General features: G+C 35.9%; 1 protein-coding gene across 1 annotated transcript in view; it reads right to left on the reverse strand.

The window, feature by feature from the left end:
• LOC150109886 (uncharacterized) overlaps window positions 1-18,568 on the reverse strand; it is a 226,230-nt gene that overhangs the window by 129,754 nt on the left and 77,908 nt on the right. Inside the window, exons 7-11 of the mRNA XM_090396448.1 lie at window positions 17,583-17,791; window positions 17,316-17,453; window positions 11,467-11,561; window positions 2,333-2,526; window positions 1,071-1,425 (exon numbers count right to left, since the gene is read on the reverse strand). Coding sequence (XP_090252574.1) covers window positions 1,071-1,425; window positions 2,333-2,526; window positions 11,467-11,561; window positions 17,316-17,453; window positions 17,583-17,791 — 991 coding nt within the window. The remainder of the gene's footprint in view (window positions 1-1,070; window positions 1,426-2,332; window positions 2,527-11,466; window positions 11,562-17,315; window positions 17,454-17,582; window positions 17,792-18,568) is intronic.

Consider the following 18,568-nt stretch of genomic DNA (forward strand, 5'->3'; position numbering starts at 1 on the left):
TTATGCATTAAAGGAAGGGCCACTACCCAGACTAGTTTCGACCTTTATTGAGGTCTCTTCAGTGGGAGCCAGGCCCAAGTTGGCAACTCCTATAGGTAGAGATGACCTGCTAATGCTTCTGCCTGGTATCTCAACTTGGGCCTGGTGCCCACTGAAGAGATCTCAATAAAGGTCGAAACTAGTCTGGGTAGTGGCCTTCCTTTAATGCATAACATTAGACATATCCGCAAGGAGACGTGTTTTGCATTATAGGAGATACTGAGACAGGAGTGTTGGTAGCTTGCTCCACCTTTGCAACGAGTTTCCCTGGTGTTGTACCACCTTACCCCAGTCCTGAAGATACTTTCAGGTGCAAACTGTGTTTGCACACACACACTTGGATAAAGGATTAAACTAAATTTATTAAACTCTAACCAAGTGAAAAATAAACTTTTTCATAATGTCTCATTAAGCACTCCTCTTATCATAAAATCACTACACTATATAAAAAATATTGATAAAAAAATGATCGAGTTTTTATACAGTATAGAGCATGCTGTATAAAAACTCAATTCTTACTTTCCCTCTTAGAGCAAATATTACCATCTTTTCTCTTCTATATTACTCACCAGTTATTTCTCCTATTTGAGATCATATTTTGTCTTGTGAAAGACTCCATGTTGCATGCCATTAATACTTCACTGTCCTTGTTTTCCTTCACTTCTTTCATGCTACAGGTAGGTATTCAAAAATCTGGCAACCTCTGGACCTGAAGGGTGCCAGATTTTTGAAAATGCCAGATTTTGGATGGTTATATATGCTGTATATTTTTAACAGAAAATGACTACCTGTACACTAAATGAAAAGCTTATGAAATTTTAATGTTCACCAACTAAATATAACGGTTCTACAGAATTTTAGTTCAACTGAATAAAATAGTTTCTCAGAATTTTAATTAATAAAATGTTGATGGTGGTGACAGCACATCTAGTTGACTTGAAGTTAATGGCAGTGGATTATCAAGTGTGGATACCACTGCTGCTTCTTCCCGCTTCTTAACTATTTTCTTAAATATATCATGCAGTGTCTACTGCTTCATATATTTGGGTCTTTCTCTAATACGTTTATCTTGGAGCAAGTAAACATTCATGATTTCTTGTTCACTTACAAAACTTCGTTGCTCTAGTCCAGCCAGCAGTTCAGCTTTCAACATAATTAACCTGTCAATAGAGATTCTTTCTCTCACATCTTCCTGATTTTCGTCACTGCTTTCATCTTCATCACTACCTGTAGAGGCATTTCTCTCCAGACTTTTAACTATATCTACAATTTCAGAATCAGTGTAATGATGAACTGTAGGCACGTTATCATCGACATTCATCCATTCTGTTAAAACATCTTCATTTATCCTTGATGAAAGCTTCTTGGTATCAGGATTAATTACATCTTTAACATAAGCAAGAAGTTCCTATATAAGCTGCTTTTCTTTGGGAACCCTAAACCCTGCAATATTATTTTCAGTGTCTTCGTTAGAATAAGAAGTAAACATTAAACTTGGCCACAATTTATGCCATCCATTTTTCAGTGTTGATGTTTTCACAGACTTCCACGCATTGGCAACACTGTACACTGCATCCTTAATGTTGAATTCTTTTATGAACTTCTGTACTGGGGTGCATGAATTAACCAAACTCACTAGGTGCCTCATTAACAGGGATCGATACTTACACTTCATAGAACGTATAATACCATTGTCCTGTGGTTGAATTAGTGATGTGCAGTTGGGTGGGAAGTAAACAACAAAAACATTATCTTTCACTAGAAGATCGGCTTTTGGATGTGCCAAACAATTGTCTAAAATAAGAAGTATCTTGCAATTAGGGTCTAATCCAACCAAGTTACAGTAAGCCCTAGCCTCAGGAACAAAACAGTTTTGAAACCAATCCAATGTAATATCAGTGATAACTCACCCCTTCTTGTTGGCATGGTAATGGATAGGAAACTGTGTCATACTCTTGAAGGCCCTCAGATGTAAACTTTTTCTGATAACGAGCAACTTACAACTATGGGTACCTGCAGCATTAGAGCAGCACATTACCGTGACGCGATCCTTTGAAGTTTTAAACCCCGATGGCGATTCTGCCTCAGTTGTTAGCGTTCTTTTTGGCGCATCTCCAAAACAAGGCAGTCTCATCAGCATTGTACACTTGTTCAGGACTTAAATGTTCATCACTAACTAACTTTGCAAATTCATCCACATATGCACTAGCCACATCTTTGTCTGCTGAACGTTTTTTCCCACACACCACACGAAACTGTAAGCCATGTCGCGACTTGAAATGATGCAGCCAACCTTCTGAATATTCACACTTGTGTTGCAATCCCAGCTCTTCATGAAACATTTTGGCTTGTTCCTTTAATAAATCACCAGAAATTTCCACACCTTCACTTACATGAAAATTAAACCAGGTTATGAGAACTTGGTCCAGTTCTGAACTTTTTCCCTCCGTCATTGACTTCCTTACAAACATTTGCTTTTTTGATACACTGTCAGAAAAGAACTTTAACAGTTTTTTTTCTGTTTTTTAATATCATACACTGTTGAAGAGCCAATGTCATGTGTTTCACAAATGGTTCGCACAGACACACTGCTATCGAGTTTTTTTTAGCACTTCCACTCTCTCCGTGATTGACAACGCACGATGTTTACATTTTACGCCACCTCTTTTCTTTGCTGAATCTGGGGCTATACAGCAGCAAATGAATGATAAAATGAGAAGGAATAAGCAGGTTATTGCAATGCTTATTGACTACAGCGCCATCAAAACATAAGCATAAACAGAAAACAGTGGCGCACCAACACGGTAAATTTGAAAATGCACGCTCCAAAATCCATGCCGGAGATCTGAAGAAACCGGATTATCGATGGCCGGATTTTTGAATGCCTACCTATATCATTCATGTATTGTCTACTTTCACTTACTTTTTACATGTGCATTTTCATCTACAATCTCACAAATACTCAATTTTCCTGTCTTGTGTCATTTACTACAAGTTAGAGATTAATTTTTGTATTCCTAAATGCATGGATAGGATAAGTGTTTTTTTTGGGGGGCGGATGTAGTATCATTTTATACAACCTTTCCTTCTAGTAAAGAATGCATATGGTACCATTGTCTTCTTCTTCCTATCAAGGATTTTAGGCCAAGTGGCCTGTTCCAGTCTCATGCAATTGCTTGCTTGATCTTCCAATTCTTCTTTTTCCATTTATTTTATATTCATATAGTATTTTTTGCAGTCTGCTATTGTCCATTTGATTTAGATATTCTAAACATTTATATTTATATTTACTTATGTCATTTTTAATTGGTTTTATATCAGGGATTGTAAAATTTCTTCATTTGTTTTATGCACCCACTTGGTATATCCAGCTGTTTTTTTTTTGAGAAATTTTATTTCTGTTGTTTGAATCCATTTTTTATTCTTCTTTTTTATGGTCCATTTCACTTTCACCCATTGTTTTTCAATAGGTGAAGTTGGGTGGGACTGATATAAACCTAAAAATGAATTTCCCTGATTATTTGTTATTATTATTCGTGACACCTCCAAGGAGTCCGAAGACTCATCACCAGAGGACACCTATTGTACGACTCTCCATCAGGGATGACAAGACTAAGACTTTAAATTATAGACCAATTTATTAAAGCCAAGAATATAATAGTAAAAGAGACAAAACTGTTCCCTGATTAAGTCTATATGCCCAAAAAAAATTGTTAGAATAAGTCAGAAATGGATAGATCAAGATGATTATCCTGAGGAATATAAATGGAGAGGCATGATATTTTTCATGGATCTGATCATAACTGGATCTAATCTGAACTGATTCAATCATAGAATCAGAGAAATTAACAGTAACCAATCTAGCTAGCTATGTTGCCCCACTTGGAGAAAGTGATCATATAGGTTTCACTTGGAAGACTGCTAGACATGCAGAATTTTCTGTTAAGAAGAAATATATATATATATATATATATATATATATATATACTACTGACGTCTACTGCATCCCCCCCCCCCGTGTTCCGGACTGGTAGGCCAGTTCTCCTTGAATTCCAATTACTCGAATTTTGAAGACTTGACACTCAGGGTAGCAACTGAGTTTCAAATAACTTGACAAAAACGTTACATAAAAACGTTACAGCCTACATCCGTTTCAAGCTGACGTCACATCCATTTCCAATTTCAGCTTATCATTTTATAGTATAGAGTAGATATATATATATATATATATATATATGGAATTACAAAGCAGGTGATTATGACAAGCTGATGAGTCAGCTTTCTACAGTGCATAAAAATTTGATAGGAATCAAACAGACAAAATAAAAGTGCACAGGGAATATAAGGAAAAAGATGATCAGCATGCCCATGGCAAGAAAGTGACCTGTATAATAAGGAAAGCCATGGCTAATTATGAGAGAAAGCTAGCTGATGAGGCCAAAAGAAGGACTAAAAGTTCTTTTGCTATGCAGCAAGTAAAAAAAGGAGGAATGACTACAGAAGGATGATTTTTAAAAGTGCTGATAGTGGAGAGGTAACATAAGCAAACCAAACAGTTGAATTAATGAGTCAGCGTTTTGCAGGAGTGTACTATCTTGGTAGTGACATTGAAATACAGATGTGAAATTATAAGAAAACAGAGGTTCAAGAAAGGAAGATACTTAAAATATTCTAGAACCACAATGTGAACATAGTAAGGGGATTAGATGGCATACTGGCCCATGTATTAAGATGCTTAATTTAAGCCTAAGTACTGAGAAGGTGTCAATTAAGTGCAGAGAGGGCAAATAGTTCCACACCATAAAGGAGGCTCCAAGACAGAAGTAGGAAATTATAGGCGATTCAGCATCTCAGAATGGAGTAAACTTGATGTCAACAAGATCATGGGACTTGATGACATCGCTGTGTCTTGACGGAATGTTCCAGAGAGTTAACAGTAGCTTTAACTTATCTTTTTAATATGAGTCTTGAAGCAGTGCAAGTTCCAAAGGAGTGGAAAGAGAGCAAAATTGTTCCACTTCATAAAGGGATGACAAAACTAACACTTTAAATTATAGGCCAATCTGCTTGTCTGGAGTTGTGGTCAAGGTGTTGGAGAAACTAGTGAGGACAAGGATTCAGAACTGGATGGACAGCAGTAGAATTCTCTTTAATGGACAGTATCAGTCTGCCAAAAGAAGATCATGTTTTAGCAATCTGTTTACTTATTATAACAAGATGATGAATATTGGACAAGGGGATACACACACACACACACACACACACACACACACACACACACACACACACACAGTAGTAGATTTAGATTTTGTAAAGGCTTTTGATAGATTGCCACTTGTAGTAGTAGTAGTTAAATTAGAACAGATGGGGGTTGGATAGCAGTTTAGTGCTTTGGATTGGAGATTGGCTATCTGATAAGTATCAGCAAGTTGTGTATGGGAAAGTGATATCCCAGAAGAGGAAAGTTGCTCTAATAAGGAAAGTCACACAATAAAGACCCCAAAACAGATCCCTGGGATATGTTTTGGGGTCTTTATTGTTTAATTTGTATGTAAATGACATTAGAAAGGGCTTAAATAGTGATACACTTGTTTGCAGATGATGCAAAGTTAGGCAGAGTTATTATGAGAAGTAGAGCAGATGTTGCAGCCTTGCAAGAGGACTGAGACACTGTCTGAATGGGCAAGCAAGTGTGTGGGGATATCAGTTTAATGTAGCAAAGTGTAAGGTTTTAAATTCATTTTCGAAATTATGGATTTTACAACCGTGTTATAACTAACTCTTTTTATTATCCCGACGTTTAGATCTTCATATCAAGATCATCATCTGGAGCATACACAAATATACAAGACAAGCTGGGTTACATTACAAACCGTAAACTAGAGAAACAATGATTTGATCACATGTTATTCTACTGGCATGATCTCTAGTGAAAAAAAAAAAAAAAAAATTATAAATTACATCAAGCTAGATTTAATTTAAGATAACATGAATAAACATTTTTTTTTTTAACACTAAAAGAAAAGAGTAAGGTTTTAAAATTTGGGAAGCAAAGATGGAATGCATAGTACAGCATTGGTTGGGATATCTTAGAGGAGGTGAAGGAGATGAGAGATTGGGGGGGGGGGTGATGATGGATAGGGACTTTAAATTTCATGGACATTTTGCTAAAATTTTGAGGATAACTCAGCAGATTATGGGAATGTTGCAGAGAACACTGACAGGTAGAAGTAAGGATATTATGATTCTATTGTACAAGACTTTGATCAGGCTGCCTATGAATCACTGTGCACAGACTGGAGTTGCTTGGTTGTTCAAAAGGATGATGAGTTGCTGGAGAGAGAGTTGAGAAATGATTGGCTAAATCGTTTTCTAGTCTCTGGAATGTGAGGACAGATTGAGAGAATGCAAATTACAGAGCCTAGTAGATAGAAGGAAGATGGGAGAGATGATCAAGACATATTAGTTGGTAAGGTAATTAATTACCAGATTATTGTAGATGAGATTTTTCATAAAATATCATCTACAATAGAAGAGAACGAGAGGCCATCTGTGGAGGCTATATAAGACAAGTGTGAACAAGTGGGTGAAGAGTAGATTTTTTGCATGGAGAGTGGTGGGTGAATTTAAATTGAACTTGAATTTAAATCAAGGTACGATAAGCTGTGCATGTGAGAGTGAGATCTCCTGTGATGAGGCTCTTGACTCCATGGAGATCTGTTAATAATAATAATAATTAGTGTAGAGGGAATTCCCTCTACACTAGAAGTTTAGTGTAGAGGGAATGGAAAACAACTGGCTGATAATAAGTAAACGATAGGTGGTGCATACTGGATGGACCACATAATCGTGAGCTTGCAGCTAAGCCATTGTTTTAATATTCATTTAATGGTATTTTGATAATTAGCAATTGTAGTATTCATGTGTATGACTGTGTGCTTGAAGGTGTTTATTTAATTTGGATATATTTATACCACATACAACAAATGAACTGTGTTATTTGTGATGCTGAAGTGAATGAGAACAATGGCACTAAGAAGACATTCCCCATGTCAAACCATGCAGGAGGTTTGACATGGGGAATTTTGTAAACTGTACTGTGTGTTCTGTATATGCATTGCCAAGAGAAAATTGATTGTGGTATGAGAGTGGCAGTGAGAAGAGAGCATGTCATAGATGTTTTCCAAGCCAGAAATGTGAGACTTATTGAAAGTGAGAGAGTAGTACTGAAGGCCGTGAAACCTCCAAAAAAACTGAAATGAATAGAGTTCAGGATTTAAACAAACGTCAAATAAATGTCTAAGAGAGTATAAATGAAGTGACTGAAAGTAGGTTTTGCCACTGCAATATCTGAAAAGGTTGCAGTGGCAAAAGTTCAGGAGAAAGTAGATGGCCTGAATAAAGAAATAACTCGCTTGCATTTTGTCCTTCATAGGACAAAGTGTGAGATCGAAAGGCTGTAGAAACAGCACAAGATTAGTCAAACTGGGAACAGAAAAAAGCAAGAGTCCAAAATTAAAAAAGGAAATTGTAAGAATAACAAGAGAAAAAAAATAAGCAGATAATTTTTATGGCAATAGGGTGATGAACCTCCTCAGTTCATCACCCTCCTCATTCTGGCTAATGAATCAATACACAGATTTTGAAGAAGGATTGATATAGAGTTTGTGGACCTATGGCCTGAATTTGATGGATGGAAAGATTTATACAATGTTGATGGACTGCACTTAAATGGATTCAGAGTTAGGTATCTAAAGAGTGCTTTGTTCACTGAGAGTGAACTAAAGAAATTAGGGCAGATGCAGACGAATGTGGTTGTGGGTGTGAAGGCACCCATGAATCTAGTCTCGCAAGCAAAAATATTGAAGAGAGTAATTCGACAATTCAGGAAGTAAAGGTGGTTGCTTCTCACAAGCAAAAATATTGAAGAGAGTAATTCGTCAATTCAGGAAGTAAAGGTGGTTGTGACTTACAGGGATGCTGAAGTTTCTGGCATTAGTATATACTAATGCCAGAAGTATTAGAAACAAGAAGGAAGAGTTTGGGGCACTGGTTATTACAACCTTGGCTAACAGCAGATGGTGTAGTTACAGGGATAGAAGGTTATGGATTTAGTATTTTCAAGAATGATAGAGAAGACAGAATGGGGGGGGGTGCTGCTGCTGCTGCTGATGATGATAGCAGATGAATTGAAGCAAGCAAAGCAAGAGTAGGTGTCAGCTGTGCAGATGGCAGTTCTTTAGGATCAATCTGGTGTGAGATTGGGCCAATAGGACAAAATATAAATTGGTTACTACTATAAGCTAGCAGGTACCAGAGATGATGTGGAGGACATGCACCAACAGATTAGTACAGTGAATGCTAGTCGAGTAATTTATTATGGAGAGAACTTCAACTTCAGAGACATAGACTGGAAAGAAAAAAAAAATTACATGGAAATGAAATTTATAGATAATCACTTGAAGCAGAATGTGGCAGAAGAGATTCTGAGCACAAGAGTTATAGAATGGTTATAGAACATCTGGTTATAGAAACAGATGACATGTCCATAATGTCCACGATACAGAGATTGGTTCAAGGATTCATTGTGGTTGATCAGTGAATTTAGTGCTCCTGTAAAATTGGTGATTTTTGTCTGATTTATCATGTTTTATCCTTAGAAAATTAGTGTTTTATAGTATATTAGTGTAGATTTTAGTGTATTTAGTATTTTATAACATATAATAACATAAAATATCTTAATTTTTATTAAGATATTTCAACAATAAGAATAAGTTTAAAATGGCACCAAAAACACACAAAAAAATAATGTAAAAAGAATGCCACAGACAAGAACAAGAAGGCTATCCCCACTAATGAGGTTATTGGAGATGTGGAGGAAGTTAATGAAAATGAATTACCCCAAAAAAGCAAAATTGAAGCAGATCACCAGAGATTCGAAGTTATAACTTTGAGTTTTCCTGGAGCAAAAATTAAGAATATAAAGGAAACAATTCAAAAACAAACAAACAAAAAAAGAAAACAAGATCATAATTGTAGTAGGTACTAATGATTTAACTAGCGATAAGTTCAGTATGAAAGGGTTGTTGGAAGAGGCAAGAGTGAAAGGTGAGAAAGTGAAAATTGCCAGTATTTTACCTCAATATGATAAAAATGAATTAAGAAGAAGGGCTATGATGGCAAACAATTCTATGTGTAGGCTGTAGAAGGAATGGATGAGTTTTTGGATGCGTGGAGCAAGTTTGAGGAAAGAATGGATTTGTATAAGAGGGGCAGCCTACGACTGAATGCGTTGGGTATCAGGAGTCTAAAAACTAATAACCGTTATGAGACCTAACACACAGAGTCAGGGAAACTAAATGATAAATGGAGGAATGGTGAGAATGTGAGTGCAAGAGCGACAATGTTATATAACTGTGTTAATGATGGGAATGGGCTTTGTCATGGAAATGTTGATGAGGAGAGAATGATTTCGAGTTTGTCCAGTTCTGACAAATCAAATGTGCAAAGATATCTACGTGTATAAGGCTAGAAGAATAGAGACCTGCAAGTTGTTCAACTTTGTCATTCAGACAATACAAAAGAAATGCAAGTAGATTATTATGTCTATAAATGAATGCTAGGAGTATCAGAAACAAAGGGGTAGAGTTTGTTGCTTAGTCAATAAATTGGGACTTCAGTTGTAGGCATTAGTGAGACTTGACTATCAGAATCAGACATACTAACTGGTATCGAGTGTAAAGGATACACTATTTTCAGGAAGGATAGAGAGGATAGGAGAGGAGGAGGCTATGTTGGTGTAGCTAGGGAGGGGCAGAGGGGGCGGCACTTTGAACTTTTTTGAACTTTTGCAGTTAATTCTAAAATATAGTCTCAAGAACTCATTTCCAAATATTGTAATACTACTGTGAATTTTCCTCACAATTGCTGTAGGTGTTGCTAGTTGTAGGAGTTTTTCTAAATAAAATAGATTAAGAATTACCTACATTATTATGAAATAGACTTCACCAATGTCATCAATGATTTTGCTAACAGAACAGCAAGAAAAACAACATTGTAGAATGTTGAAATTAAAGTTTTACTTCAAACATAAACATAATGTTTTAATTTATTTCCTTATTCGTCGTTTTGACTTTTTGTAGTATTTTTGGTGTGTATTGAGAGGGGTGGCAAACCTAGGGACCGCCCCGGGTGGCAAAAACTCTAGCTACACCACAGTAATGATATCAGATGACTTGAATCCAGTTAGAGTTGAGACCTATGATTGTAGTACTACTACTAACAATATTTCATGTGGCAGTGAATTTGAACCATCTGGTGTGAAGTGGAATCTAACAAGATCAATTACATAGGGGAGTGTTGTTACAGACCTGGTGACTCAGTTGCTAGTAATGAAGAAATGCATCACCAAATAGACAAGATGAGTGCAAAAAAGAGTAATCATAATGGAAGACTTTAATTATCCAAATATTGATTGGGTAGCAGTCTCATGAGAAGAACAAAAATTCATTTATTGATCGGTTGTGGGACAACTTCCTCAAGCACCATGTAACAGAAGGAACTCGAGGTCAAAGAGTGATAGATTTGATTATAGTGTTAGAGGGCATTTCAGTTAAAGATGTAACTATTCTGCCTCCAGTTGGTGAGAGTGATCATGCAGTACTCAATTGGGAAATGAATAAGTCCATGAATTCCATTCAGAAAAGTTTACATGCTCAAAAAACTACAAAGCAGAAAATTATGACCAACTGAGGAGTATACTGAGTTAGGTGGAATGGGGTCATTTGCTGGATGGGAAGAATATTGACAGTGCATGGGAAGCAATTAAACAATGCTTAAATGATGCGATATCAGAATGTGCTCACATACGTCAAAGAATAAATAAAGTAGGATCCAAATCGATGTGTAATCATATTAAGCAAGAGATTCATAAGAAAAAAAGGATGATGTGCATTATGAAAATTATAAGCAGCAGGCTAGAATAGTTTCAACTGTTGTATGGAAAGCAAAGTCTGAGTATGAAAAGAAACTGGCTCTACATGTCAAAGACAACCCACAAGAATTCTATCGATATACTGCAAGTGAAAGAAAGAATGAATATGAAAGAATAACTCTTCTAAATGCAGATGGCATGAGCATTACAGATGCAGAAAAGGCTGTTCAACTAATGAATGTTCATTTGTTAAAAGCTATCAACTTGGTGTATGTAACATTGAGCTCACTGCTACTTTTTCACTGGATGAAGGAACTCAGGTGTATGAGGATGAGGTATTAGAGCTTTTGTATAAACTGTATCTGTAGATAGTAGCAGAATGGCATGAAAAGCCAGTGGGTAAAAGAAGCAAAATAAGCGAATTATTTTTAGATAAGATATGAAAATTCACTGGCTTTGTGTATTTCAAAGTTAAATACATTTAAATGACTTACTTGTTGGTTGTAGTACCATTTTGATCGCCTATTTCCAATATAGAATCATTCACAGCTAAAACATTGCTAATTACTGACAGCATACTTTGGGCAATCTGAATAAAATAAAACAAATTAATGTCTATGAAGAAAGAATGCACACATATAATTACTTAAACAAAATTAACAAATATCAAATGAAGTAAATAACCTAGTCGAAAACAATCCATGACTTAATGCATGTAATTTAAACTTTAAAGCTACTGAAACTTCAATTATTATTAAGGGAAGTAAGGGCAAAGAATATGAGTCAACTCTATGCCAGTTTGTACATCAGGTGTGGTGGTGGAGGGGGTGAGGATGTTGGAAAGGCTGGTTAGAGATAAAATACAAACCTTGAATTGCTAATATTAGAAATCTTTCTAGAAAGTTGCATGCAGTTTATTAAGGGGATGTTTTCATTTAGTTAAAATAGGATGGCAAGTTACTGAGAGAGAGAAACTTACATGGTGATTTTTCTAGATTCTTTAACAGAATACCACAAAATACTGTTGAAAGTCAATAGGATGAAAATGGATAGTCAATTGTTAGTCTGGTTACAGACGTGGCTGGCTGATAGGGGCAAATGACACATTGTATAAGAGTGCAATGTCTCAAAAGGAATAATGATGAGTGGGGTACCACAGGGTTTGGCTCTGGCACCACTCTTGCTTAATCTATCTATCTATAAAGATAAATTCTAGGTTCAAAAAAGAAGGAAAAACCTAGCAAACTAAATTCACAATCTGTATCTCTTGCAGACCCAGAAATGCAACCAAACTAAGAAAATACCTCCATACCTAGTACTATAACCCTCACTAGATGCCATCAACGAAGGGAACGCAGGCTGCAATGTCTGAGTATATTCCACAGGTGAAAAGGCTAAATAAAGTAGGAGTAAAATGGATGAATGAAGGGATTAAGCATGAAATTTAAAAGAAGAAGGCACTGTGAAGGCACCACAAGATTAATGTAAGTAATAATTAATTGCACGAAGAGTATAGACAGCAGGCTGGCAAAAGGGCAACATGAGCAGAAATTAGCCAACTAAACAAAGAAAAATTGTAGTGAGTTCTTTTGTTATGTGGAAAGTAGAAGAAAGAAAGAGTATGGAAGATGTTAGTTGATAACAATCATAGACTGGTAACTGATGCAGAGGATAAGTATTCAACGAGCAGTATATCAAAATATTTCATCCTTGTGAATCCCTTCTCTGGTGAGTGAGGAGAAGGTATATGAGAAATTAAGTAAACTTGATGTTAAAAGGCAGTAGGACAATATATCACCATGTGTTTCAAAGGAATGCTCTATGGAAGTAACAATACATGTTTAATATGAGTCTTGCAACAGGGTAAATCCAATGGAGTGGAAAGTAGGAAAAAATTGTTCTGCTTCACCAGAGGGAAGAAGAAGAAGAGATAAAACTGAGGAGCAATCTGTGTGTTTAGAGTTGTTAAGGTGTTAGAGAGGTTGGTAAGGACTAGGACTAGGATTTGGATTGATAATAGCTGTATTCTCTATGATGATCAACAGCGATTTGTTAAAGGGAGGTCATCTTTAATAATCTGCTTATATACCACAACAAGGTGGCAAATTCACTGGATAAGGGAGATGCATATACACTAGTATACTTGAATTTTTAAAGGCCTTTCAGAGATTGTCACGTGACAAGCTGGTAATTAAACTGAAATGAATGAGATTGGATAAGACACTAGTGAGGTGGATAGATAACTGGCTGTCAAATAGGTCAGTAGATTGTATGTGAAGATGGGAATAGTATTCCGAAAGATTAAGATCGCTAACAGAGCACTGAAGGGGTCTGTCTGTCTGGGGACCATTATTATTTAATTTGTATTAATTTGATGGAACAGACTTAACTGGAGATATGCAGATGTTTGCAGATGATGCAAAGTTGGAAAGAACTAGGAACACAGCAGATGTATTCTTACATAGTCTATTGAGAACAGAAGGTTCTCAATAGACTATGTGAGTGGACAAATGAATAGCGTTATCAGTGTTAATGAAACTATGTGTTAAATGTTGCAAAGTGCAAGGCGTAGAAATTTGGTAGGCAGTTGTGATACAGATTACATAATTAATGGAGAAATTTAGAAGGAGAGATACTGCCTACTGTGTGCATATTTGTCATCTGGTTTTTGTTGGAAAGGAGGATATGTTACAGATGGTCCAGAGAAGGTTCACTAAGGTTTCAGGTCTAAGAAATGTGTAGGATATGAGAATGATTTAGGAAATGGGAATCACAGAGCCTTGTGAAAAGGAGAGGAATATATAAGTTGCTGAGGAGATTATTACCAGATTAATGTGGAGGAGATTTTTCATAAAGGAGAAAGGGTAAAACAAGGTCATTCCTAGAAGCTGTATGTGTGAGCATGAGAATGAGAAGCAGGTTCTTTGCATGAAATGTAGTTAGTAAGTGGAATGTATTGTCTGAAAGTGTAGTGAGCACAAAAACTGTGACTAAGTTTAAACCATGATTTGATGATCATTTTGAATGGAAGTGTAGACCTCCTGCAATGAGTCTTTGATGCATGGAGGTCTGATGTTAATAATAACAATAACTGTGATATTCTATACTTTTTTGCTGTCTCTAAAAATAATCAATTATTTTTAGAGACAGCAGCTAAACAAAAAAAATTAATTCTTCTCCATGAATCAATTCTAAAGACAATTTTAATTACCGTATTTGCCGGCATATAAGACGCAACGGTGTATAGGACGCACCCCCTTTTTTGTACACATTTTTTAAGGAAAAAACTTTAACACTGAATATTATAATGAATTTACAGTATTTCAAATATAAAGTAATAAGTGGGTCTAGTTTCAACAAATACCTAATCTAACTAGGAAAGAATACCCACCTTTTAATCGTCAAAACCCAGAAATTCATCTCCAGAGCTAAATGAAGAGACACTTGAAACCTCTTCTGAAGCAGAATCTGAGTCCTCATACAACAAATTGTCCTCTGTACCATCCAGTGAATCACTAATTCCACACTTCTTAAATGATTTAACCACTGTCTCAGTTTTCACAGCATTCCATGAAGCTTTGACCCACTCACAAACTTGCAAAATGCTGGGCCTCGTCCTTCTTCCTGATGGCGTAACCTCAAAATCTGAAGACTGCATCCAGCTGTTCCACTTCTCCTTCATAAATCCCTTAAATGATTTATTAATACAGACATCTAAAGGTTGAAGTTGACTAGTTAGATCTCCTGGAATTACAGCTAACTGAGTTTAATTCCTTGAGTTTATTTGTAACATCGTCTGTTCTGTGAGAATGAAACTGATCCTATACTAGCATGGCAGGCTTCTTCAACAGTTCACCAGGGCGCCTAGACCAAATTTTATCTATCCATAACTTCATTCCTCCTCCATCCATCCAGCCTTTTGTGTGAACATGTACAAACACTCCTTTAAGCAGTTTTTCTTTGGGTAGCATCTTCCTTTTAAAAATCAATAGTGGCGGCAATTTTGTCCCATCAGCACAGCAGGATAAAACAACCGTGTAGTGAGTTTTTTCATGCCCCGAAGTTTTAATAGTAACACTTTTAGTGCCCTTGGAATCTACAGTTTTGTTTGAGGGCACATCAAAAGTCAGCGGAACCTCAATCCATGTTTCCTATTTGCGCAAGTTCAAAATTTTCTAATTTCTTGCGTTAATGACGAATCGATGAAATTCAATCATTTTTTCTTCATATTCAGCTGGCATCTTTTGTGATATTTTTGTTTTAGTTCACATACATAGGTGGTTTCTCTTCATGAATCTTGAATACCATGATGCTGATCCAGTAAAGTTGGCAATCCCTCTGTTAGTGGCTATAGCTTTCGCTTGATGAATAATCAGTTTTGTAGACACTGAAAGTCCTGCTTTTCTGTGGTCTAAAATCCATAAATTCCACAAGTATTCAGTTCTGCCTCAAGTTCTGGCCATTTTGCAGTTCCACTTTGTAGGTTATGTTCACTGTGAGTTGTTTTTTTTTTTTTTTCCTCTTCCTGATTCTGCCAAGTTCTTATCATTTTCTCAGTTGGGATGGTCAGAAATGCCTCTCTGCAGCTATGTTTCCTTGTTCTTTAGCATTCGCAATGCAAAGGTCGATTGGTAGAGCCTCTACTAATGGCTTGCAAAAAGTTAAGTTAGTTTGAGCGCAGTTAGTAGTTGAAAGGAGTCCAATCATTCGATGCTGTTGGCACACTCTCCCTCGATGAGTCTTTGGACTCCCTGGAGGTGTCACATAATAATAATAACAACAACAACATGTAGCTTGTATGCAATATTGTAACAATGCCGATGTTTTTCAGCCATAATTTGCCAAGAAATTTATCACCGTTCACAACTGCACAACAACTGGAAAGTTTAAATGAAAGTTTAAATGCGTGCTGTCATCGGTGATCAGCTGTGATCACCGATGACAGCACGCATGCGCATCCACTGAACTCTACGTCAATGTTTCTCAAAGTGTGGTACACGTACCCCAGGGGCATGTGAAAGGTCTTCAGGGGGTCTGTGGCAATTTTTGGCTATGCATCATTAATGCATAGAATAAACTTCAATGTATCCATGAAGTTCAAGATCGTAAAACATTCCTATTGGATCACTGAATAAGGTAGAGAGACATCTGCAGGCTGTGCAATATGTTTCTCAACAAATGCAATTAGAAACAACTGGGATAAAAATGGCACTAACTAATGATCACATGTCCCCCTCCCACAGAAAATGCTGTATGATTCAAGCAAAACCATATGTTGCCGGTGCAACATATGGTTTTGTTTGAGTGAACATGTTCGAAAGAAGAAATATATAGTAAATGTGTTTCAGATATTATATAAGGAATCTGGTTGAAGAGAATTAGCATTTCGACCTCAACTGTCGGCTTGTCTTTGTCATTTAGTAGCACCATCTTTTGTTAATACCACACCAATCATATGAACACGGATGTCTGAAGTTTGAGAAACACTGCTCTACGTAACTAGAATGCTCTCACACACACTGCAAGGAAGCAATAAAAAAATCGCGTAACTCAGAACAGAGAAAATTTCCAGAAATGAAAATAATAAAAAACTGAGTATCGGCATATAATATGCACCCTGTTTTTCAGGCCTATTTTCGAAGAAAAAAAAAAAAAGTGCGTCTTATACGCCAGCAAATACGGTATATCATTTGATGTTATATTAATATCATATGGAACTATCTCCAATTTTTAAATAAAATCAATGGGATATAATCAAAATTTACTTTTAAAAATGCTAATTATAGATGGAATTAAGAAGCATGCTGAATGATAAAAAGCCAAGGCATTATGTTCCTTTCTATAATCAATTAATTCTCTTAAATCTGAATTGCTCTGCCCAGAATTGAGTTTATAGCTCCAAAAGGATGAGGAGATGTGAAGAGCCAAGAACAGTCAAATCACCACAGTGATATGCAACATGATGCCCCACATGACATGATCAATGATTGACATAAATATGAATTGCAGAGTTGGAGTTATAAGCACGAAAAAGAAGATTTAATGAGGCATGCATACTATCCAGAAAGGAGGGAAATTATATTATAGACTCCATCTTTTGCAAGGACCAATTATTGAAGATCAAACGAAATTGAAGATACAGTGATTTCCTAATTGGACACGCTGTTATAAAATAAAATCTTACAACCTGTGAATTGATGATTAAATAAAATGCTGAAAAATAAAAAGATTCGGTTATTTTAGGGCAAAGTTTTACATTAATAGTGTATACAGTTAGAGCAAATCTCCCATAATAAATCAGCATATTCTTTAGAAATCAATAACAATAATAACTTTTTCTTACATTTTTGTCATAGACTGCATATTCTAAAACATTTTCAATCCGTTTTGTAGTGTCCTGTAATCTTTCTGGAGTCATATTATTTGGATTTTCTGTCAGCATTCTTAATTTACCAGTAAGCTCTTCAGCCCTTTTAAATGCCTACAAATATAGTACAGTTATTATACAACTTTAATTATGTAATACAATTGTGACATTACAAGAATGCTTCTGTTAACTCAAATTACTCCAATATACTTAACCAAATAAATAACTTAGCAGCCTACTTACCTCTTCCCTACAGTTTTGACTGTCCATTATGCCCCAAGAAACTGTACCATTTGAATAAAGAATGCATTTTCTTTTGGCATATCCAATTCCTCCTCTGTCAGGATTGACTGTTCCAAATGGACATTCCAAAATACTCAATCTACTATGAGCTGTTGAATTCCACCTGAATACACCTTTTGAGGTTTGCATGAGATGCATAGGACAATGTTCTAAAATACAGATGAATCAATTAATCAATCAATAAGATAATAAAAATGGATAACCATGAGTAGCTAGCTATATTATAAAAGTCATATTAAAAAATGAAAATTAATTATAAACTGGTTAATTACTATTAAAAGTCAACTAATAAAAATTATATACTTCTTATACATAAGAGATATTATATGCTTAACTATAAAGCTGGAAATTAAGATAAATTCTGGAGAATAATATGTTTCAGTCTCAAGGTATCAGTTATTGAATGGAAAAAATATCACCAGAGCATGGGAATCTTGAAAAGATGCTTAAATATGATGCAGCATCTGAATGTGTCCCTAGAGTTAGAAGAACAAACAAGGTGGGAGTGACATGGATATACAACCTCATTAAGTAAGAGATCCATAAGGAAAATGCTAAAGGAATATTGTGAGAATAAGGATAAGAGGAATTATGAAATATATTGTGATATTGATGATAGAGAAGGAGTTATGTCCATATAAAGTAGAGATGCAAGAGGGAAATAGTGCCAGTGGTTTTGAGGCAGTATGGTGTGAGATAAAGGTGAATGGAATCAAATACTTGGTGGGATGTTGTTATAGATCAGATAATGTGGATGGTGTTGATAATGAAATGTACAATCAAATTAGCCAAGTAAATAAGAAAAGGGTGATCATTATGGGTGATTTTAATTATGGTTTTGAGGCAATATGGTGTGAGATAAAGGTGAATGGAATCAAATACTTGGTGGGATGTTGTTATAGATCAGATAATGTGGATGGTGTTGA

This window comes from Typopeltis vanoorti, chromosome 1 (assembly GCF_054136105.1).
Source record: "Typopeltis vanoorti isolate ZY-2024b chromosome 1, IOZ_Tvanoo_1.0, whole genome shotgun sequence".
NCBI lineage: Eukaryota > Metazoa > Arthropoda > Arachnida > Uropygi > Thelyphonidae > Typopeltis > Typopeltis vanoorti.